The sequence below is a fragment of the Mya arenaria genome, chromosome 5 (genome assembly GCF_026914265.1).
Source record: "Mya arenaria isolate MELC-2E11 chromosome 5, ASM2691426v1".
Classification (NCBI taxonomy): domain Eukaryota; kingdom Metazoa; phylum Mollusca; class Bivalvia; order Myida; family Myidae; genus Mya; species Mya arenaria.
In genome coordinates, this window is record NC_069126.1 from 24,722,765 (window position 1) to 24,747,710 (window position 24,946).

The following is a 24,946-nucleotide window of genomic DNA, read 5'->3' on the forward strand; positions in this document are numbered from 1 at the left end:
TGTAACTGGTAGCTATGGCGGGTGAATGTACAGTGTAACTGGTAGCTATGGCAGGTGAGTTTACAGTGTAACTGGTACCTATGGCGGGTGAATGTACAGTGTAAGTGGTAGCTATGGCGGGTGAGTGTACAGTGTAACTGGCAGCTATGGCGGGTGAGTGAACAGTGTAACTGGTAGCTATGGCAGGTGAGTGTACAGTGTAACTGGTAGCTATGGCGGGTGAGTGTACAGTGTAACTGGTAGCTATGGCAGGTGAGTTTACAGTGTAACTGGTACCTATGGCGGGTGAATGTACAGTGTAAGTGGTAGCTATGGCGGGTGAGTGTACAGTGTAACTGGTAGCTATGGCGGGTGAGTGAACAGTGTAACTGGTAGCTATGGCAGGTGAGTGTACAGTGTAACTGGTAGCTATGGCGGGTGAGTGTACAGTGTAACTGGTAGCTATGGCAGGTGAGTTTACAGTGTAACTGGTACCTATGGCGGGTGAATGTACAGTGTAAGTGGTAGCTATGGCGGGTGAGTGTACAGTGTAACTGGTAGCTATGGCGGGTGAATGTACAGTGTAAGTGGTAGCTATGGCGGGTGAATGTACAGTGTAACTGGTAGCTATGGCGGGTGAGTGTACAGCGTAACTGGTACCTATGGCGGGTGAATGTACAGTGTAACTGGTAGCTATGGCGGGTGAGTGTACAGTGTAACTGGTAGCTATGGCAGGTGAGAGTACAGAGTAATTTGTAGTTATGACGGTTGAGTGTACAGTGTAACTGGTAGCTATGACGGTTGAGTGTACAGTGTAACTGGTAGCTATGGCAGGTGAGTTTACAGTGTAACTGGTACCTATGGCGGGTGAATGTACAGTGTAACTGGTAGCTATGGCAGGTGAGTTTACAGTGTAACTGTTAGCTATGGCTGCTGAGTTTACAGTGTAACTGGTACCTATGGCGGGTGAATGTACAGTGTAAGTGGTAGCTATGGCGGGTGAGTGTACAGTGTAAGTGGTAGCTATGGCAGGTGAGTTTACAGTGTAACTGGCAGCTATGGCAGGTGAGTGTACAGTGTAACTGGTAGCTATGGCGGGTGAGTGTACAGTGTAACTGGTAGATATGGCGGGTGAGTGTACAGCGTAACTGCTACCTATGGCGGGTGAATGTACAGTGTAACTGGTAGCTATGGCGGGTGAGTGTACAGTGTAACTGGCAGCTATGGTAGGTGAGAGTACAGAGTAATTTGTAGTTATGACGGTTGAGTGTACAGTGTAACTGGTAGCTATGGTAGGTGCGAGTACAGAGTAATTTGTAGTTATGACGGTTGAGTGTTCACTGTAACTGGTAGCTATGGCGGGTGAGTGTATAGTGTTACTGGTAGCTATGGCGGGTGAGTGTACAGTGTAACTGGTAACTGTGGTAGGCGGGATGTCTGGTAACTTTGGTTTGTGTGTGCCACGGTACTGGTTACTAGGATGGGTTTGTGTCTTTTGCAACTGGTAACTAGGATGAGTTTTTATTATCATGTAACTGGTAACTATGGTTTGTGTGTTGCATGTTACTGGTTACTAAGATGAGTGTTTATACTAGGGATGCAAATGAATATTTGAATATTCGAATATTCGATCAAACGTTTGGTATTCGAAAGTCAAAATCGGTATTCGAATATTCGTAAAAAAGTTCAATAAAGAGAATAAACACATTTTGCCTACAACACTGATGTTGTTTTATAAAGTTCTATTGTCTTGTTTTTACAATGATTGACCCCTAATGCCAGAGGTGTGAATGTGATGACTAGTCACGCGACATGTGTCATTTAGGGACATATCGCTGGGTACTATAAAAAGTCCCCTTACTTTCACCATAACTAGCTAGGGATCGGCTTTAACATCAATGTGTTGTCTTGGCTGCAAATACATACTGTGCAACATAGCGCAAATCAAGGTGATGATATGAATGCCATGTGCTACAGTAATGTTGTTGCATATATTTGCTTCAAACTGTTTCCATGTTTCAATACAATTTTCGTGCTTTGAAATGGATTTAAGGATATCTGTCCTCTATTGTTGTACAATAGATGAGTCCAATCCACTTATGTTTTCGTTTTACTATTTTACTAGAATCGAGTTGGTTTGGGGTTTCCATCATCCTACGGAAAGACCCTCCATTGTTTGACTAGGAATCCATATAATTTCATATTGTTTACAAAAGGCAGCCGAATCGAATTATTCGATTTCTTATTTGTCTGTTTATAATGTATTACTTTTTTCTTCCTGAAAATGGAGAATTTCAAAGGCTCATTTGGGGAAAAATCAGGGTCCACAGCGTGTACTGGCTATGACCAAGTAAGGATAAAATGCTCCGGCAATTACTTTAGCGAATAATAATAGCAGTTTACTACATTTTCTGAAATACGTATTTTGGTAATCGAATATTCGATTGAAAGAATTACCGAACATTCGAATATCAATTTTGCAATTCGTTTGCATCCCTAGTTTATACCATGTAGCCAGTAACTATAGTTTGTTTGTAACATGTTACTGGTGATATGGAATGGTTTGTGTTCCATTTTACTGGTTATTAGTTGTCATATCATGTAGCCAGTAACTATAGTTTGTATGTACCATGTTATTGGTGATATGGATTGGTGTGTGTTCCATGTTACTGGTAACAAGGATGGGTGTTTGTATCATGCAACTAGTAACTATAGTTTGTGTGTACAATGTTATTGGTGATATGGATCAGTCTGTGTTCCATGTTACTGGTAACAAGGATGGGTGTTTGTACCATGCAACTAGTAACTATAGTTTGTGTGTACAATGTTATTGGTGATATGGATCAGTCTGTGTTCCATGTTACTGGTAACAAGGATGGGTGTTTGTACCATGCAACTAGTAACTATAGTTTGTGTGTACAATGTTATTGGTGATATGGATTGGTGTGTGTTCCATGTTACTGGTTAGTAGGATGGGTGTTTTTACCATGCAACTGGTAACTATAGTTTGTTTGTACAATGTAACTGGTGATATATGGATCAGTCTGTGTTCCATGTTACTGGTTAGTAGGACAGGTGTTTGTTCCATGCAACTAGTAACTATAGTTTGTTTGTACAATGTTACTGGTGATATGGATCGGTCTGTGTTCCATGTTACTGGTAACTAGGATGGGTGTTTTTACCATGCAACTGGTAACTATAGTTTGTTTGTACCATGTTACTGACAATATGGATCGGTGTGTGTTTTGTGTAACTGGTATTTAGAAAAGATGTTAGTATCATGTTGCTGGTAACTATGGTTTGTGTGTGCTATGTTATTGGATGAGTGTTTGTATGTGTATCTGGAAACTAGGCTGAGTGTGTTTATCAGATATATAAATATACTTTCTACAAAGGTGGATACCATGTTTGGCAAGGCATTTCCTCTTTGTCCTCAGTGCACTTTCCTCTCCCGTATCCTCTCCAGAGTCCTCTGTGTAATCATCACCAGAACCGCTACCACTCACATCTACACACATGTACATTAGATAGTTAATAATTTGCAGTTTATTTTAGTGTACACTTAATGAGTAAATAAAAATATAACTATTAAGTTATGCTTGAAAACTTAACTAACATACAATCAGATTAATGATCAACTCTCAAACCCCTTTTTCCATGAAAGTAACAAAATCTTATTTGTTTACAGAACAATTACTGCATTGTCTCAGAGAAGTAATACTGAAACTTTTGATGTGGCTTCTTATCTTACCTTAATTGTCTGCTATGACCATATGCAACAGCAGATCTATTAGCAGTAGCTCAACAGAACCCTACCTCACACATTTGTTTTAGCAGACCTGGTTACATTTTAAAGGCTCAGACATCAAGCTCTATTGAAAAAGTTAAAAATGTGACAAAATAAAATTATGGCAATTTTGCCAAAAAGCAAAGTAGTGCTTTTGAAAATTGATTTGTTTTTGGTTTTAATATACAAAATCCTGTTCAAATGAGTTCCTGCCAATTGCTGATTGATTTTTTTACAAAATAAAGTAAACTAGAGCTGCCACAGGAGTGACAAATACCCCCCAACCCCGCCTGGGCAAAGGAATTGCCAACCATTTCTTTGAAAAAAGGCCGTAACTCGTAGCTTTTTTACACTATATTTCCACTCATGTTGTTAAACTAAAGTGAGTTGTTTAGGTAAAATTCATTTCATTTGCTAACAAGAAAATGAAACAAAGGGAAATAACTCTATAATAAGCTGAAATAAGAGTTATGTTTCTTGTAAAGGGCACTTCCTATCATTTTGATTAACCAATGTATATTGCTTAATTAAATTTCAACCTGTACTTTTCAAGTAATACTCTGGACAAGAAAAAGTAACAAAGGGCAATAACTATGTAAATAGCTGAAATAGAGTTATGGTTCATATACACTGCACTTCCTCTGGTTGTTCTTTACCATTGTATGAAGTTTAATCTAATTCCATCCAGGAGTTTTCAAGTCATGCTCTGGGGAAGGTATTAAAGGGCAAAAACTAAGCTAAAATTGATTTATTGTTCTTATATTCTTCACTTCCTCTCATTATATTCTATCATTGTGTTAAGTTTAATTAAATTCCATGCAGCAATTCCGAAGTAATGATCTGGACAAGGTAAAGTAACAAAGGGCAAGAGCTCTGTAATAAGCTGAAATAGAGTTATGGTTCTTGTACACTGCACTGCCTCTCATTTTTCCTATGTTTGTATTAAGTTTTATTGAAATTCATACTGTAGTTAAAATTTATGACTTGGACACAGAAAATTGCAATGAACTGACAGGCCTACCAACCACAGGTTGACTCCCAATTTACCCCCTTCAAACTTTGATTGTCGTGGTTATAACTAGCAGTGTTGTTGTTTTTTTCAATGAAATAGAGATATGGAGCACACACTAAATCTGTGGCTCGAAAAATTGACCTTGAACTGTGACCTTGACTTTGAGCAAGCACTTGAAATGTGCCTTCTGAACATAGTCTTGATTTACATTTCATGGAAATCCTTCAAGGGATTTATAATCATATGAAGTGAACATGAAAGTGGACAGACAGACTTCCACACTAAAGACAATATGTTTGCCCCTGCATAGCATGGGAGAGACATAATAATTCAATTCAATTCCAATAGATTTTGTGTTTTGTTGCCAACTTAATATCTGCGAGGCCCTTAAAGTAGACATGCTAAAACATTTTGTGGGAATTTGCATTCGCAACTTTTAAGATAGTATGATAAGTAATCATAATTTCATGTACAAGTTTTTCTGTGGTTGCCTTTCGTGTCATTACCAATTGATTTTTTTATGTTTGTTTGTTTCATTAAAAGTTCAGTTCCAATATTATAAACACTTATCTGTTTCTACCTATTTAAGTAAAAATTAAGCCCTTGACCAGACTATATAACAAGGGCTGTCGACTAAATGACACTTAGTCTTAGAAATAAATATGATAATAATGTAATTTGTGCATGTAAAAAGCAATAAAAACAATGTGGCCCTAAATCGCTCACCTCAAGTAAAAGTTTTAAACCTGTATTTTTTATGACAATGAATGCGTTTGATGGTTTATAGTAATTGCAATTTGGGATAAATATCAAACAAACATGTCGAATTTCTGAAAAGATCATACATTCTACTGATAAATCATAAAATCATACATGCTGTACAGTATTATTTGGAAAAAATATTTCACAATGATATTATTGACTCTTTTTTTGTCAAACTAACACAAGTATATACTAAGTTTTATCTGACAAATTTGTGTTCGCAAATCAATATTACAATCATAGTCTTGCATTTTTGCTTGTACTTCACTGAATACTTTTGGACTGCACCCTGGCAAGACTTCTTGCCTGAATCGTTACAGGACTCCTTGCCAAAATTTTGACTTTTTTGCCTGCACCCTGAGAGGAAGTCCTGATTGTACACTGACTGGACTTCCTGCTTGCACACTGGAGTTGTCAGAATGATTAAAAACTTCTTACATACATACTGAACAGACATATTGCCTATATAGTCACTGGCAGGACTTGATACAGTTGTCTGCACATTAACAGGACTTGATACAGTTGCCTGAACACTGACATAACTTGATACAGTTGCCTGAACACTGACAAGACTTGATACAGTTGCCTGAACACTGACATAACTTGATACAGTTGCCTGAACACTGACAAGACTTGATACAGTTGCCTCAACACTGACATAACTTGATACAGTTGCCTGAACACTGACATAACTTGATACAGTTGCCTGAACACTGACATAACTTGATACAGTTGCCTGAACACTGACAAGACTTGATACAGTTGCCTGAACACTGACATAACTTGAAACAGTTGCCTGAACACTGGCAGGACTTGATACAGTTGCCTGAACACTGACATAACTTGATACAGTTGCCTGAACACTGACAAGACTTGATACAGTTGCCTGAACACTGACATAACTTGATACAGTTGCCTGAACACTGACAAGACTTGATACAGTTGCCTGAACACTGACATAACTTGATACAGTTGCCTGAACACTGACATAACTTGATACAGTTGCCTGAACACTGACATAACTTGATACAGTTGCCTGAACACTGACAAGACTTGATACAGTTGCCTGAACACTGACATAACTTGAAACAGTTGCCTGAACACTGACAAGACTTGATACAGTTGCCTGATCACTGACAAGACTTGATACAGTTGCCTGAACACTGACATAACTTGATACAGTTGCCTGAACACTGACATAACTTGATACAGTTGCCTGAACACTGACATAACATGATACAGTTGCCTGAACACTGACATAACTTGATACAGTTGCCTGAACACTGACATAACTTGATACAGTTGCCTGAACACTGACATAACCTGATACAGTTGTCTGCACATTAACAGGACTTGATACAGTTGCCTGAACACTGACATAACATGATACAGTTGCCTGAACACTGACATAACTTGATACAGTTGCCTGAACACTGACAAGACTTGATACAGTTGCCTGATCACTGACAAGACTTGATACAGTTGCCTGAACACTGACATAACCTGATACAGTTGCCTGAACACTGACATAACTTGATACAGTTGCCTGAACACTGACATAACTTGATACAGTTGCCTGAACACTGACAAGACTTGATACAGTTGCCTGAACACTGACATAACTTGATACAGTTGCCTGAACACTGACAAGACTTGATTCAGCTCCCTGAACACTGAAAGGACTATGTTCATTGTTAATTTACCAGAACACTGACAGGACTTTGTTCATTTGCCTAAACACTGAAAGGACTATAATCATTTGTCTGAACACTGACAGGACTATTGTTAATTTGTCTGAATGCTGACAGGACTTTGAGCATTTGCCTGAACACTGACAGAACTTTGATCATTTGCCTGAATGCTGACAGGACTATAATCATTTGCCAGAACACTGACAGGACTGTGTTCATTTGCCTGTACACTGACAGGATTGTGTTCATTTGCTTGTACACTGACAGTATTTCTTTCATTTGCCTGTACACTGACAGGATTTTGTTCATTTGCCTGTACACTGACAGGATTTTGTTCACCTTTAAACTGGCTCACCTTAACACTTCATGCTAAAAAAAAAGTCAACTAAAAAAGTAAACAAGAAAGGCAGCAATTTGTAAAAACCAGGGTTTCAATGATTGGCAGTAGAACTTCAGCATTCAGTTGCAAGAGTGTTTTTTTTCTATTTTGAGTAACAGTGACCTTGACCTTGACCCTAGGGGCCTTAAATGCAATCAGATGGATTTCCTCCATAAAGTCTTCCTACATGCAAAGTTTGGTCACAATATGTCAACCCTAACTCAAGTTATTCAGTACCGACTGTTTTCTTATTTTTAATACCTCCTATATTACAGTTACCTTCATCCTTGGGACCCCAAATGCAAATCCATGATATGTCTCCATAAAATCTTCCTATATAACAAGTTTGATCACAATATGTCAACCCTAACTCAAGTTATTCAGTACTATCCATTTTTTATTTTAAGTAACAGTGACCTTGTCCCCAAACACAACCCCATGAAAGGTCTTTATTTACTCTTTCTATATACCTTAGATATAGTTCCCATAGGTGACCCATAGGTGAGTATGACGCTGACCTGCCGCCAACCAGTCAAATAACCCACAATGTTCATCATTCTTTTAACCGGATTTCACTTAATGAAAACCTGGTTAAAAAATATAACAAGAGGGCAATAATGGCCCTAAATTGCTCACCTGAGTAAAAGAGTTTAACCTTTGTAATCAATATAGCTTGATATTTGTTCTCAAAGAATATTGAAAAACATACTGATCAAACATGTTGCCTGTGCAATCACTGACAGGACTTGTCACAGTTGCCTGCACACTGACAGGACTTGTCACAGTTTCCTGCACACTGACAGGATTCCGTTCAGTTGCCTGCACACTGACAGGACTTTATGACTGACTGCACACTGACACAATTTGATTCTCATACCTGCACACTGACAGGATTATGTTCAGTTGGCTGCAAACTGACAGGACTTGATAATTGACTGCACACTGACAGCACTTGGTACAGATACCTGCAACTGACAGGACTTTTTTCAGTTGCCAGCACACTGAAAGGACTTAGTTCAATTGCCTGCACACACACAGGACTTCGTTCAATTGCCTGCACACTAACTATGTCAAATTGCTTGCACAGAACATTTAGTATATAGATACACAAACAACAAACAGTGCACCATCCAATAAAATAAAAAAAACTGTCTTAAGCTCTTAAAATCAAATATCAGAATACATTCAGCAACTTCCACTAATATCATTGCTTCTTCCATCTAGGTAAACATCACCTTTCATCACATGTTCAAAATCAAAATTTTCTTAAAAGACATTAAGCCTTATTCACTTTCCACACAGAAGATCAGATTGTAGCTTAGAATAATCTACATGTAGTTCAATGGAAAAGTCTGATTTTTAAATTTATCATTAAGTAAAAATGAAATTTCTTCTTAAGAATTAAGTGTATAATAGTTATTTTAATCTATGAACCTAAAAAAAAGAACAATAATTACCTTAAAATAACTATGTTGAAGACTTAATAAGTTTTAAATCTATTCCCTTGTTACTAAAAATAGAAAGTAGAGGAATCTCCAACAAAAAGGGAGACCATATATAGCAAGACTTGCTGCCCTTACTTCAAGAGTAAACTTTACATAACTACCGTATTTTCCCGACTATAAGGCGATCCGCTTATAAGACGACCCCTTAACTTTGCCCATGAAATCTGGTGTTTTTGTCTTGACTCGTATATAAGACAGTGTAGATTTTTAAAGCAAATCCAGCACTTGAAATTCTCCAAGTCTGTGATAATGTTCAAGCTTAACAGTCAAATATCATCTAAATTTGTTCATTTGCTTGGGATTATTGATTTTTTATTTTCCAATGGTATGGTATGTTTGAACCAGCCTAGACGCAATTTTGGGATTTAAGTGGGTTCATAAGGTATTTGATTGACCTATTTAAATACAAACCATTGCAGTGCATCTTTGATCTTTACACAGCACAGCTGTGCAAATTGTACTGTTTGATCTGCAGCCAACAAACAGAACAAATTCCATTACATGTGTAAATGAGTTATATTTTCGCAAGTGTTTGTTTGGATTGCAGTTAACTTTGGGACTTAAATTTTGAGTAATAAATAACCATTGATGACTCCGGATAAATTAATGAAACGATTAATGAAATATGTATTGAAATCTGCTAGTTACATGCATGTGCATATGATATATGCAAAGCCTTAAAGTAAGGAAAAAGTAAGTTTTATTTACGACATAGAAAAAATAACAATGCATTTTTTAAAAAAAAAAATTGACAAAATATTTTTATTTTAAAGGTAACAAAATATGTCTCCTGTGAAAAACAATGTGTTTGGACCAATAACATGTGTTGTTAATTAAGTGTTCATCGTAGAGAAACAAAGCAGATCTATGGTCGTCTTAATCCGATGGGTGTGATCGTGTCACTTTTATTGGGGTGTCATCCACAGACAATAAATCAGTCAGTTGAATACCTTATGTTGAATATTCCTGATTATGACTCTATTCTTTATGAAATTCTTATAGACGGTATCAGATTTAACATTTAGGCCATTTTGTTGTTGTTGTTGTTGTTGATCAATCATGACCTTTGGTGTATTTTTGTAGAGGGTCACCCAATGAAGCTTTCTGTAAAGTTTCATTTTTTAAAGCAAAACAGGAAGTCAGCCATTTTGATGTTGTTGCTGTTGTTGTTGTTGTTGATCAATCATGACTCCTTGTTGTATTTTTGTAGATGGTCACCCAACGCAGCTTCCTGTGAAGTTTCATTGAATTTGGACTGGTAGTTTCAGAGGAGATGTTTTTTAAAGCAAAACAGGAAGTCGGCCATTTTGTTGTTGTTGATAAATCATGACCCCTTGTTGTATTTTTGTAGATGGTCACCCAAGGAAGCTTCCTGTGAAGTTTCATTACATTTGGCTAGGTAGTTTCAGAGGGGAAGTTTCTTAAGCAATTGTTGACGGACGGACAGACTGACTGACTGACTGACTGACTGACTGACTGACTGACTGACTGACTTGACTGACTGACTGACGGACGGACGGTAGGACGGACTGACGGCGGACAAAGACCGATCACAATAGCTCACCTTGAGCACTTTGAGCTCTAGTGAGCTAAAAATGTGACTGTTTAAAGCACAATTAAGTTAACGCCAATAAGGCAACGCCGCATTAAAGCCGGATTTTTTATTTGACGATGCAATTTTGCAAACCTAGGATTTGAGCTAGTGACCTAGTATTTTTTCACCAAAAAGACCCATATTTATACTTATCGGAGATATTGTTCATAAAATAACCTGATCAACAGAAACTATTTTATTTGTGTGAGGAAAAATGAACATTTTATAAATACATCAGCTTTTCCAATAAGATCTGTCCAAGAGACCTAGTTTTTTACCCTAGATGACGCACTTTATTATCTAAGATTTCACGTACACAAATATTTTTAAAGTTAAGTTGTTTTTTTAAAAATGGATAGATATGACATTCATGATTGGGATGTGTGTTTATAAATTAGCAATTGAATTTAGTTGTTGACTGAAATTGATAGGTTTGGTAAGCATATATTTTTTTTTATGACATCAGGAAGATTTGACCTAGTGACCTAGTTTATGATCTGAGGTGACCCATATTCACACATGTTTAAGACAACATGAAGACAAATATTCTGACCAAGTTTCATAAAGATTTGATAAAAATTGTTGAATTTATGACGTGGAAAGATTTTTCTAAGATTTGACCTAGTGACCTAGAATTTGACCCGGGATGACCGATGAAAAAAAAAAGCAAGATATAATCCAGACAAATATTCTGACCAAGTTTCATCAAGATATGAAAAAAAATGTTGAATTTATGACGTGGAAATATTTTTTCCTAAAATTTGACCTAGTGAACTAGATTTTGACCCCGGTTGACACATATTAAAAAATATGCAAGATATAATGCAGACAAGCATTCTGACATTGTTTCATCAAGATTTGATAAAAATTGTTGAATTTATTACCATGAAATATTTCTCCTAAAGAATTAACCTAGTGACTTAGTTTTTGACCCAAGATTACCCATATTCATATTGAAAACTTTAAAGCAGAATTGTTAACGCCCACCCGGTTTTCGCCATTCTATAACCCGTAATTTTTCAATGAAAAATCCGGCTAAAAATCAGTCGATCAAGAGCCATAATTTGTATTTAGGGTTAATATGGAGTAATGTAGCCTTATTTGTGCGATGGCATCTTTGTAAAGTATGAAGGTCATTAAATGAACAGTATTTGAAATCTGAGTTAAAACCCAAAGTTGGCTCAAAACTTTAAACCAAACCTTTTAAGTCAATCAAGGGCCATAATAAGTATTAAGTATAGTATGGAGTTATGTAAGTTAAACATAACTGTGTGATGGCTGTCAACAACTGTGTTAAATAATAAGTCAATACTAAATGAAAGGTATAAAAGTAATTAGTGAAAATCCCAACTTGCCCTTAAAATTTGACCAGACACAATGTGCCCTAAAACTTAAATCAATCAGGGCCCATGAATTGTTTTCACGATAATATGGAGTTATGTAACATTATTGTGTGATGGTCCTGAACAACAGTGTGAAGTATTAAGTCAATTGAATGAAGGGTATTGGGGTTATAACAAAAAATGCCAAGTAAGCCCTAAAACTTTAACCGGACACCAAAATAGACACTAAAGTGGATGCCAGGCGGATTAGTAGTCTCCTTATTCTTCGAATAATCAAGCTAAAAATGACTATACCGTGTTCGTTAGAGTCGATATTTGAGGCAGCCCCATTGTCAGTATCTAGCACCAAGTCTTTTATCTTTCCCTGGTGGCCTTTATCTTCCTCAAATGCAGTTTCCTTAATATGTAAGAAAACCATTGATGTAAAGTATCAAAGGGCACCATCAAATAGCTTGTAGTCCAGCATGATATAATATATTATATTATTGTTGAAAAACAAAACAGTTATAATGGCAGAAACTCAACTATTGTTCAGACTGGGACAATTGTATGAAAAGTAGATAATTTCTTAGCACCTTTTTTCAAGTCGGGATTAAAGATTTCTCTTTATATTAGGGATGCAAACGAATGGCAAAATTGATATTTGAATATTCTGTAATTCTTTCGATCAAATATTCGAATATTTGATTACCAAAATACATCTTTTAGAAGTTGTAGTAATTATTTATTATTATTTGCTAAAGTAATAGCCCTACTTTGTCGTAGTCAGTACACGCGGCAGACCCTGATTTCCCCAAATGAGCCTCTGAATTTCCCCATTTTCAGAAAACAAAAAGCAATACATTATGAACAAACAAAAACAAAAGCAATTAATTACAATTCCACATTCCATATTTCTAAACAATGTGTAATAAGATGGATTCCTGGTCAAATGGCATTATGCGCCAATGGAGGGTCTTTCTGTTTGACGAGCAATCTCGTTCTGGGATTGGCCTCAACTAAATATACCTATGAAAAATCAAACTAATTCAGGAACTAGTTAAATAATAAAACGAAAACATAAAAAAATTATGTTGATTTTGACTCTTCTATGTATATCCATAGAGGAAATATATCCTAAAGCGCTTTACTATGCAGTTACATTTCAAAGCACGAACATTATATCAAAACAGTTCAAAGCACAAATATGTGTAACCACATTTAAGTGTAGCACATGTCATTTATATCATCATGGCGATTTGAGCAATGCTGCACAGCTTACTTGGCAGCCAAGACACCACATTGGTGTGAAGGCCAATTCCTTAAATCCTTAATTGGCAAAGGCATTTAAAATTACCCAAAATAGTTTAAATTATTGATGTCACTTGTCTAATAGCCAGTTACTGTAAAATTACGGGGACTTTATATACTACCCGATGATATGTCCCTAAATGATATGTCATCACATTACACTCAGGCATTATGGGCTGGCCAATTGTTGTAAAAACAATACAAACAAACTTTATACACAACAACAGAGTTGTAGGAAAAAGGTTCATCATTCTATTTATTCAACAATAAAAAATCGAATATTCGAATACCGATTGATTGAATATTTGAATATTTGTTTGCATCCCTACTTTATATCCTTTTGAGAGCTTTATTATGAATAAACTCAAAACAAGGTTACTGTTACTGTTTTTTACATTTTTTTTACATTCATTAAGAAGATATTTATTAGTGCCTTCATTTAAGCCCTTGAAATCACCATTATACAATAACTGAAATCAAAATAATACATTAACAATATATGAAGAGTGTTCTGTTTTGTTTAGCTAATACTCTCCATTTTCTTGGTGGTTTTTGTTTTTAATTTACATTAAATAAAAGGGGCAAAGATGCTAACCTCTGTGAAATTATCAAAGTATCAAGTATCATGGGTCTGGGTCTCGCAGTTTCAGAAAAGAAGATTTTCAAAGATTTTCCCCATGCAAGTATATAAGAGACTTGTGATCCCTTGGCAGAGCCAGTTTTGACCCCAGAGATATAATTTTGGACAAACTTGGTAGATGACCACAAAATGATGCTACATACAATATATTAAGGGTATGGGTCAAGCAGTTTCAGACAAGAAGATTTTCAAAGATTTCCCTCTATAAGTTTATAGGGAACTTGTGAACCCTGGGGCAGGGCCAGTCGTGACCCCAGAGGCATAATTTGAACAATCTTGGTACAAGACCACTATATGCTGCTACAAACCAAATATCAAGGGTCTGCTGGGTCCGTATTACAGAGGCATCTTGAAACTTTTTTAAAATATTTTAACTCAAGTGTAAAATTTGGAATTGTTATATTTCTTTAAAAAACTGATTCTTTATTAATATGGAGTTTTTATTTCAAAAAACTTAAGTTTCCATATTTTAATTGCAGAATATACAATAAGCATATCACTTTCTTCAAATGAAATAAATCAGTTAAGGAAATGGTTGAATTTAAGGAAAAGGTAAAATTTTAACTAAAGATGCTTCTGTAATACGGCCCTGGTCCCAGCTGTTTTGGACAAGAGTATTTTCAAAGATTTCAAAGATTTCGTGAACATCTTTACGTAAAACAGGTGACCCCCATGTTGAGGTCAATTTTGACAGAATATTCTTGGCAGAGTACCACAAGATAATGTTACACACCAAATTTCTAAGCTTAAGGCCTAAAAGTTTTTGTCAAGTAGGTTTTTTTAAGATTTTCTTTCAGTTGCCATGGCAACAAGAGTTCTGCATGGAATCAATTTCTTAGAACTGTTTTGAAAGGGCACCACCTAAGAAAATCCTTGTGAATTTTCAAAACAACTGTCCAAGCGATTTAGGATGAGATGTTTTTCAATGCAATTGTTGATGACAGATGACAAAGGATAGATGCTGATTAGAATAGCTTACCTAGAGCACTTTGTGCTTAGGTTAGCTAAAATAAATAAACAGTATGAGGGACATTTAATAAATAATGTCACTAACAGCCTCCCGAAAAAAACATGTTGCACAAGAGCATTATAAGTATCTTCCATAGCCGAGAGTGTAAGATTCCAACCCGAGCGTAGGGTGTTTTGCGGAAACGAGGTTTACCGAGTTTCCGCAAAACACCCTGCGCGAGGGTCGGGATGAATCTATCTTACACGAGCGGCTATGGTAGATGGTTTTTCTCCCACCTCAGTTAAACAAAATTAAGTAAAAATGTATTTTTTTGCCGGAATTCTTTTGTGCTTAGTGAAAATAATTGCGTACGGTTATGCAATAATTCGTGGTTGTCATGGATATTCGCGCAGTGATTCAGAGTATGTAAATGGTGGGATTGGTCTTTAAATAGTTCTAAGAAGAGTGAAGGATTATTTCTTGAAAGGTGCGTGAAAACTGTTTTTTGGTGACATTTGAAGCGAGAAATAATTAACTCACGTTCTAAATATTGCCACCAGACAAGGTTTCCATGATTCGCTACAGACGACAGTCTTCAACAAGGGAGGTAATTACAATGTGGTGACCATTAACAGAAGTTCCATACGGGCATTTTATCTTCCCCCGTGGGCAAGATAAGAATTTCTAGCATGGTAAAATTAATGGATCTACTTATCTGAGGTGGGAGAAATGAATTTCTTGTATTTTCAACATTTAATAAAAAAAAATAGAAATCAGAGCTCTTCAATTCTAGGCGCTCTGGTGTACAGATTCCTTGCCACAATCTTCTAAATCATTAAGATTTTACACAACATTTTATAGCTATTACAATTAGAAAGAGTTTGGAAGAATAAATAAGCTATTTCGATGTTTTTAACTGAGAGGCTAAATATAACAAATATGTATGTTTCTTTAAAGGATTCATATTTTGCCCAAACACTTACACCCACATTTGCTCCATTCAAATCCTCTGTAGGTTTGCCATTGAGCTGGTTATGTGACTTGGTTGCATAACCTTTACCTCTGCCCCTGGACTGCTCCACAGACTTAGTGATAAGCTTCAGGGCTATCTCTTTCTGTTTCACCTCCAGTTCCAGTTCTCTCTTAAGTCTTGCTTGAATCCTAGCCTCCTCCTAAAAGTAACAAGAATTTCAGCAATTGTTCTATAAAAACAAAATATTGACCAACATTCTAATCTAAACTAATATCATTTAAACTCTCCGACACAATTGTTTTTTACATTTTGGTATTTTTTTTTATAATTATGATATCAAGCGTAACACATTCTGTTAGATAATTGTCCTGAGATTTGTTACAGAAAAAACCTTTTTTGGTACCAATCTGGTGTACAGTCCCTTTAATGAGTACCGTTACTCCACTAAAATATCAAAGCAAAACATAATTGCATCATTTACTAGTGGTGTGCTTATTTCATTTTCAAGCTTTTTGATATACATAAATTACAACACTAGCTCCCAGCGACAAAAAGCCTCCAATGTTCTTTTCTGCATCTGTTGTAACCAGTCCCAAGCCTTATAATTCTGCATGAGGTTGTATAGTTATGCTGAAGTCAATTAGGAGAGCTTTCGTCAACTCTTTTCTTTCTTGGCCTTTCATGCAAAAAGACTTCCTCAAAATACTAACACAGAGATTCTTGTCCTGTATTAAAGGGGCTGTACTCCGTATGATAAAATAGGGAAGAAAAAAAAGAAAATTGTTGAAAATTGACATAAACTTGGCATCGATGTCATTGAAACTTACTAACTGAAGTACCACATAGTTTAAAATTCATTCAAGTTTAGCAGTTATTTCATATTTTTCATTAAAAAAAGAATACTGGGTATGTCTACCAGGTAGAATTCATTCCTTATGTGTAATTGGCTAGTCGGTGTTATCACGTGATATTACCAAGGTAGGTGTATAGCTTAATTATGTCACCCAATTAGAGTATTGCCGTCGTAGCTCAGTGGGTACAACGCTTGACTGCAATTTTGGCAACACATGTTCGAACCCGGTCTCCGACACAATTGTTTTTTACATTTTGGTATTTTTTTTTATAATTATGATATCAAGCGTAACACATTCTGTTAGATAATTGTCCTGAGATTTGTTACAGAAAAAACCTTTTTTGGTACCAATCTGGTGTACAGTCCCTTTAATGAGTACCGTTACTCCACTAAAATATCAAAGCAAAACATAATTGCATCATTTACTAGTGGTGTGCTTATTTCATTTTCAAGCTTTTTGATATACATAAATTACAACACTAGCTCGCAGCGACAAAAAGCCTCCAATGTTCTTTTCTGCATCTGTTGTAACCAGTCCCAAGCCTTATAATTCTGCATGAGGTTGTATAGTTATGCTGAAGTCAATTAGGAGAGCTTTCTTAAAGTCTTGTTTATTCTTGGGCAAATTTGCCTAGATTTTCTCATTCAACCACTTGATTACATCATCTTTCACTGCTTTTATATGTAACTGTCCAAGCACTTATTTCTACCTTGTTCTGCAGTAAATCACTCTCCTTCTTGACTATCATTTATATATGTATCAACAGTTTCTTTCTAATCTGTTATTGATATAGTGATACCAATAAATTAAATACCCAGTCAATAGAAGTCTAAATGTCTAAATACTATACAAGATTATTGTACTTGAAACCCTCTGTTTAAGATTGTTTATTCAGTTATTGTTTTATTTCTTTTTAAAAAACTAAAAAAAAAAATAAGTTTAAGGTGTTGGTATAAGTTGTTTTTTCATGCAGAACTATAAAATTTCAAAAAAATCCTAAGGCAGGTTAATTGTATTGATGATAACACTTTATCAAAGTGCTGAAAGCACTGATGGACTAGGGCTTCATTTAGGGGAATGTTGATAACCATGTTCTAAGCATTAAACAAATCGGCTCACATCACAAGGGGTCACTGTTTAATGGGCTAGCTTAAACTTTAGACTAAAACTGCTTGCAAGCTGCAAAGGAAATTTTAAAAGTGTGGGTAGAGGGAGGGGGGGGACTAAAGGGTTTAATCAGATAAAGTCATAGTTCTTTTGAAAATCTCAATGTCGTTAAATCAGACCTAAACAAATTAATTTACGTGGTTGGCGTATGTTAACCAAAGTACATATACTTGTTTAATTTGATTAAATCATTTTATATCAAAGGTTTGTTATTTGCAGTTTCAGAGAAGATTTTCAATGATGTAATTATATCCTATATAGAAAACCTGTCACCTCTTTTTCAGGGGAGCTTTAAACCACAGGGCCATACTTTGGATAATATTTGTAAAAGACATCAATAAATGCAACAGTAGGCCATTCTTGTATTGTCCTCTGTCTCTGTCCTGATAGCTCCCTATCTCAATAGTTGCAAATGGTTGTAGGTTCATGATTCTCCTGGTCATTGGTCATACAGAAAGATGTTGAATGTAGAATCAAGAAGCTTTCATTTCAGGCACTCCGAATTGAATAGAACTGTAACATTTGGAGTGCCTAGAATTTGTAAGATTCCTAGGCAACATGTATCAGGTGTTGCAGTACATTTACTTTACTACAAATACTTTTACCCGTACTTGTAAATCTAAACAAGAGGCCCAAAAGGGCCTATGCTCTACTGGCATGGCTTTTGTGGTCATATCAATCCAGAGCATGTATGTATGGGTAAAAGGCAACAGACATATAGGGTAAAAGGCAACAGACATATAGTTTATGTTTTGTGTTTGGGTTACCTAAAAACGTAGCACGTTCAACATCTGAGCCCAGAAAGTATTGTAAGCAGATTAGTTGCATGAACTATTTTAATATGTGCCAAGTAAAAGTCATCTGACAAAAAAAAAATGCTTTCAAAACTGTACTCATAGTAAAAAATTCTGTAGTTTTAAAAGTTAAAAAAAGTTGGTCAAAGTCAAGGGCATCCTAGGACAACATTGATCAATTTGAACAAACATTCACAATCAATTGAGCTGAGATGGATGCACGAACACACAAAAAGATTTTTAAACCTTTCCAGATTTATGTTTACCAAACCTGTGAACGCTGGGTGTGGCCAGTAATGACACCAGGTGCATAACTTAAACATTCACAACCAATTTTGTTAAGATGAATGTGCAAACTACAGAACTTAAAGCTAAAAAATGGCCTTTGGGCTTTCAACAAGAACAAGGCAGAGTAATTCACAAAATCAGCTGCAGAAGCAAAAAGCAAATTGTCTCTCAAAATCCTAGACTTGCAAATTGTCTCCCTTAACTCTAGACTTGAATTTACATGTACATGTAAACTTGGCCAAAAATAGAATTCGCTCATGCAGACCTGGCTAAAAATAGAAAGCATTTCTTTGAAACTTTCATGGCCCATAATCTAGGCATTCATGGGCGGATCTAGCTGGTTTTCGAAAGGAACCGAGCTCTAATCTATATCTAGATACTGTACAAGTTTCATCGAGATACAATCAAAACTGAAGACTGTATCGTGTTCACAACCAATTGTTTACACAATAGCATTTTTTTATACTATCAAGGGCCATAATCTAGGCATGCATGGGCGGATCTGGCTGGTTTTCGAAAGGAACCCAGCTCTAATGGATATCTAGATACTGTACAAGTTTCATCAAGATACAATCAAAACTGAAGACGGTATCGTGTTCACAAGCAATTGTTTACAGACGCACGAACGCACGGACGCATGGATGCACATACTACGTACACATTACCATCGCATAAGCTCTTCTGGCCTTTGGCCAGTAGAGCTAAAAAGCTTTCATTTTGCAAAAGTAGTTCATATATTAAACTATAATAAGGTTGCTAAATCAGAGTTTGAATAATTCTGATATCAAAATGTGCCTTTAATTGCAGCAATTTAATGTCCAACTCATGATGTCAATTGAGCTGGTTAAGCAATACTGCATTTCCTTGGTGTGGGGATTGCATTATATACTTGAATGAACAAACAGTTTTTGCGTTGGAAAGTACAATGTATTGACAATTTTACATGCAATTTTCTTGACCTGACTCCATCCAAGCCTTAAATCTTAGATTAACATGTACTTGGGGCTATGTGTTTTATCAATGAGAACTATAAATTATGTTCAATTTAGTGCCACTTATGATATATCATTCCGAATACAAAAACACTAGCATTTTCTTTAAAACCACTAGCATTAATATCCTATGTTATGATAAAACCATTGCCAAGGTGGTAATTTGAAAACACTAGAAATTTTATCTGGTCAGGGTTTGACATAGTCTTTCTAGGCTGCTGGACTTGTTTTGCAGTTACTTTGAAAATCTTCAAAAGCTAAACTGATCAAGACTGGAGCAAAATCCTCACAATACCAAAAGGGATTTTAAAGACTTACGAGATCATTCTCATATCACCAATACCATTAGTTTTTATCTACAAACTTAAGTCAACATAAAAATGTTTTACATTAATATTGCAATGAATAAAACATATTGCAATAAAATAGCAATCAAGCCTAAACATGAGATTTCAACATTTTTCAGATAAACAATAAATAAGTTTACTTAATAATTTTCTCGATACTTACACAAGCTGGAAAATGGTCTCTTTTTGAATACTTCACATATTTCATGGCTTTCATCATTCAAACTAACATTTCGCTTGTTATTTCAATATTCAATGATTTGGTAAACATTCATAAATGATGGTTAAAATTAAGATTCATACTAATCATGCCTACCAAAAACACCTGACTGACCAATTAGAATCCAATTTCGGCAGGGCTTATTGGTGGTTCAGTGAAATCAACCATGACCTCCCACAATCTGCACTGATCAACAGTAAATGCATTGATTCCATTGTTCTTATTTTCATAAAGTTAGAAAACAACTGCAGTGAATAAAATTTATTCCTTATCACTGAGAGAAAGTTTAGAATGAACGAAGCCGACGGTTACATTTAGTGGGATATCAAATCCTACAAATGTATTCATCATTTTATGTAACCGTATTTAGTATAAATGTTAAAGTTTTGAAAGTCTAAAAAGTTTCATTTTTTGTATATTTTGTGCTTCATTTAATTTCATTGAAATTTGTTTTTCTTAGTGTTCAATCCCAAGCATACTTGTTCACATTTAAGTGCAAAAAAAGTCTCTAAATTATGATCTGAATAAATTTTTATATTAATGTTTGGTCACATAAAAGATAAACAATGTATTGTGCTTTTTAAAAATAACAGTTTTTCATCTGTTTAAAATTATTTCAAATGCTGTGCATTGAAATTTGATTATGAGTTTAAACTACGACAGGAATAATTCAAGGGGATGTTTTTTTTGTGATTTCTAGCATTTAAATTGTCTGAATCGCATGAATATTTATAAATTACGTAAGGTACCGGGTATTTTTAAATTGGTCACACTTGTTGAACTTTGTACTGTCTTCTTTTTGTCTGTCTCAATTTTAATACAGCATTGGCTTCACCTGTTGTTTATTAAAGGGACTGTACACCAGAATGGCACCAAAAAAGTTGGATTTTTTTCTTTAACGAATCTAAGGACAATTTTTTAATAAACAATTTTACTCTTTGATATCGTTATTGTAAATAAAATACCAAAATGTAAAAAAATTGCAGGGCAGTGTCGAATCCACTATGCTATGAAACCTGGGTGGAATTTCCAGATATATACCTTAAACTCGCTTAGATCACATAATAACATCAACGGCAGATTACGCATAAGGAATGAATTATACTCGGTAGACATACAATGTACTTAGTAATCTTTTTTTAATGGAAAAACACGAAATAACTGCTATTAATAAATCATTTGTAAACTATGTGCATCATCAGTTAGTAAGCTTCAATGCATTAATTCGGTACACATCGATACCAAGTTAATGTCAGGTTTCTATAAAAAAGAAAGTTTTTTTCTTTTTCATTATTAACTGAGTACAGCCCATTTAAAATGTACCTTATAATGTCTGTGACTTATCAAATATTTAATAGTAATGGTCTGCAACCAAGATTTGTTTGAATTATCAAGGTTTCAAACTGCATTGTGTATGCGATTGGAAAGCTAATCTTGAAAGCTCCCTTTGTATAATTTTTTAAAAATAACATAGACCCTGCAAGGTACTCATATTTGGATGATTCATAAAGATTTGCACAGTTATTTATGTATAATTGCATTTATTGATACAGGTTACCTTTTTCAAATCTATGATTTAGATTGCAAAGTATAACTTATATAAATAAATATATATTCTTAACTTCTAATAAGTAATTAGTTAATTTGTCAACTGCGCACCAAAACACTGAATCTGTATGTATACGCAAGCTTATGCATCAGTCAATTAATTGTAACCATGCACCCCCCCCCCCCGGTCCAGGGAATAGCGGGGACTTTTACTTCCGGTCCAGCCAACCCAAGCTAAAATCCCCGCCCTGCAGGAATGATCTGATGGCAAAGTCCCCACCAAATCCCCCCCCAGCACCCAAGGGACATTAGGTTAAGCCACATCCACAGATTTTTAAATGTTTAGAGAAAGAAAAGGTAGTTCGATGTAGAAAATGGACTCTTGAAATTTGTATGAGCTCGGAGGTGGTTTTACCACAGTCCAGCAAACTATAGCGTTGTCACTGTTGTACAATATATTTGGTGTTAATTTTTGGACTACACACACTGTGTTATTACATCAAGTATTTGTTAAGGAAAGAACAACATAATAAAATCGTGAAAAGAACTTGGTGTCGTGAAAAGGATTTTGGTTTGGACTTTAAAAAGCTAATTCCCCATTGGTGCTCCAATCTACTGGTTAATAGATATAAAATCGCACGGCACAACAGTATCATGGAAATCAGCACAACAGGTGCGTTTACCAGTGTTTTTTAAGTAAATAAATATTGAAAGGTCATTGGAAATTGTATCATCTTAGTGAAAGTTTTCTGTCAAAAGATGAAGATCACGTGTAACATAATATGCTGTAAAATGAAAACTCAAAATAGCATGCACAAGCAATTAAAACATATTTCATACAGAAATATGTCTTTGACTTTAAACAATATCTCACATGGAATTGTACAAGTTCTTTGTTTTAAAAAATAAGGGTTTTTTTTCTCATAGATTTACTGGTGCTTGGAGCAGTTAAAAGGCCTAACACCCACTTTCTAATTCCATAATTTGATGTATTTAAAGATGTCCAGTAAGACGCAATATTTTCATCAAATTCATAATATGATTTTATAAGCCCTTTGTATTATGGATTTAAACAAGCATATTAAAATAAGAATAACATAAATCTATGTATAAATAATATCTATACAGAATTTGCAGCCCAAGTTGTCTAAAAAAACACACAAACAAGTAAAATATTAACCATTTCCATGACCACACTCACGCAAAAAATGTGCCAACCAAACTCTCTGTGAAATCCACACTCTGGCACAACAATGTGAAAAAAAACCACTCTCACACACTAATGTGCCAACCACAATCTCACACAACAGTGTGTAAATCACATTCTCCGAAATGAGTGTAATGTGCTTGCAATAAACATAATAGGGGGTTAAGGTACAATAAAATGGTGTGGAAATATGTACAATCGAGTAATAACTATGACGTTTGTAAAATAGGAATATATACATGCAAGCATAGTTATCTGTTCAATAACTTTTTTATCTTTTAAGTTATGATAAGTTATGATACTAAACTAAGATGTCGATCGAAATATGTTTTTCGCCACATACTGGACGCATACATTTTTCAAAATTTAAAGTAAAAGTCCACTTACAAGCCAAAAGTTGGTACCAGAATTGTTACTTTTCATTCTTAATCCAACATTTTGTTTGTCATGAAACATTTTTCTCACTTAATGTTTGCATGAAACGAAAGTACGTCCTCCCCCTTGTTCAAATGTAAAGGAGTGATGCAGCAATTTTGAGGAAGGGTTGTGGTTCTTGCACACAACAATTTATTACCTTTATGTACCAAACACATGTGCCAATTTATATTAAAATCCCTCCCTAAATTAGCTTCAGCCCAGACACTAAAAAACATTCCATACTTATCAAAAGTAACACGTCCAACTACACTATATGTGCATATATGTGGCATTCCATAGTGATTAAAACCTACAGTTGACCTTGACATTTGACAGAGGGTCATAGGTCTCGCACATGACAAATTGCCTTTATGTACCAAACACATGTGCCAATTTATTTTAAAATCCCTTTGTGCATTACAAAGTTACAGCCTGGATATGACCAGCTGTAAGGTATAAGTATATATGCAGCATTCAAGCATCAATGCAATCAGATGGGCAACTGTGGGGGCTGTGTGGCAGTCAAACTGCACCTGTGGAGGCTGTGCGCAGTCAGACGGCACCTATGGAGGCTGTATAACAGTCAGACGGCACCTGTGGAGGCTGTGTGGCAGTCAGATGGCACCCATGGAGGCTGTGGGGCAGACAAATGGCAACTGTGGAGGCTGTGTGGCTGTCAAGTGGCACCTTTGGAGGCTGTGTGGCAGTCAAACGGCACCTGTGGAGGCTGTGTGGCAGTCAAACAGCACATTTGGAGGCTTTGTGGCAGTCAGATGGTAACTGTGGAGGCTGTGTGGCAGTCAAACGGCCCATGTGGAGGCTGTGTTATAGTCAGACGGCACCTGTGGAGGCTGTGTGGCAGTCAGCAGCACTTATGGAGGCTGTGTGGCAGACAAACGGCACCTATGGAGGCTGTGTAACAGTCAGACGGCACCTGTGGAGGCTGTGTGGCAGTCAAGCAGCACCTGTGGAGGCTGTGTGGCAGTCAGACGGCACCTGTGGAGGCTAAGTGGAAGTCAAACGGCTTTGTTATAATCAGACAGCCCCTGTGGAGGCTGTGTGGCAGTCAGATAGCATCTGTGGAGGTTGTGTGGTAGTCAGACGGCACCTGTGGAGGCTGTGTCGAAGTCAGACAGTACCTATGTGGCAGTCAGATGGCACCTGTGGAGGCTGTGTGGCAGTCAGATGGCACCTGTGGAGGCTGTGTG

The 24,946-nt window shown here is 36.0% G+C and overlaps 1 protein-coding gene across 5 annotated transcripts in view; it reads right to left on the minus strand.

Moving 5' to 3' along the window:
• Positions 1–24,946, minus strand: part of LOC128234881 (bromodomain adjacent to zinc finger domain protein 2B-like) — a 249,182-nt gene that overhangs the window by 185,058 nt on the left and 39,178 nt on the right. For 4 of the 5 annotated variants that reach the window (XM_052949483.1, XM_052949481.1, XM_052949479.1 and 1 more), the window contains 3 exons: positions 15,915–16,103; positions 12,347–12,449; positions 3,383–3,487 (listed from right to left, as the gene is read on the minus strand). In XM_052949483.1, coding sequence (XP_052805443.1) covers positions 3,383–3,487; positions 12,347–12,449; positions 15,915–16,103 — 397 coding nt within the window. The remainder of the gene's footprint in view (positions 1–3,382; positions 3,488–12,346; positions 12,450–15,914; positions 16,104–24,946) is intronic. The other variant, XM_052949482.1, reaches the window with a different exon arrangement.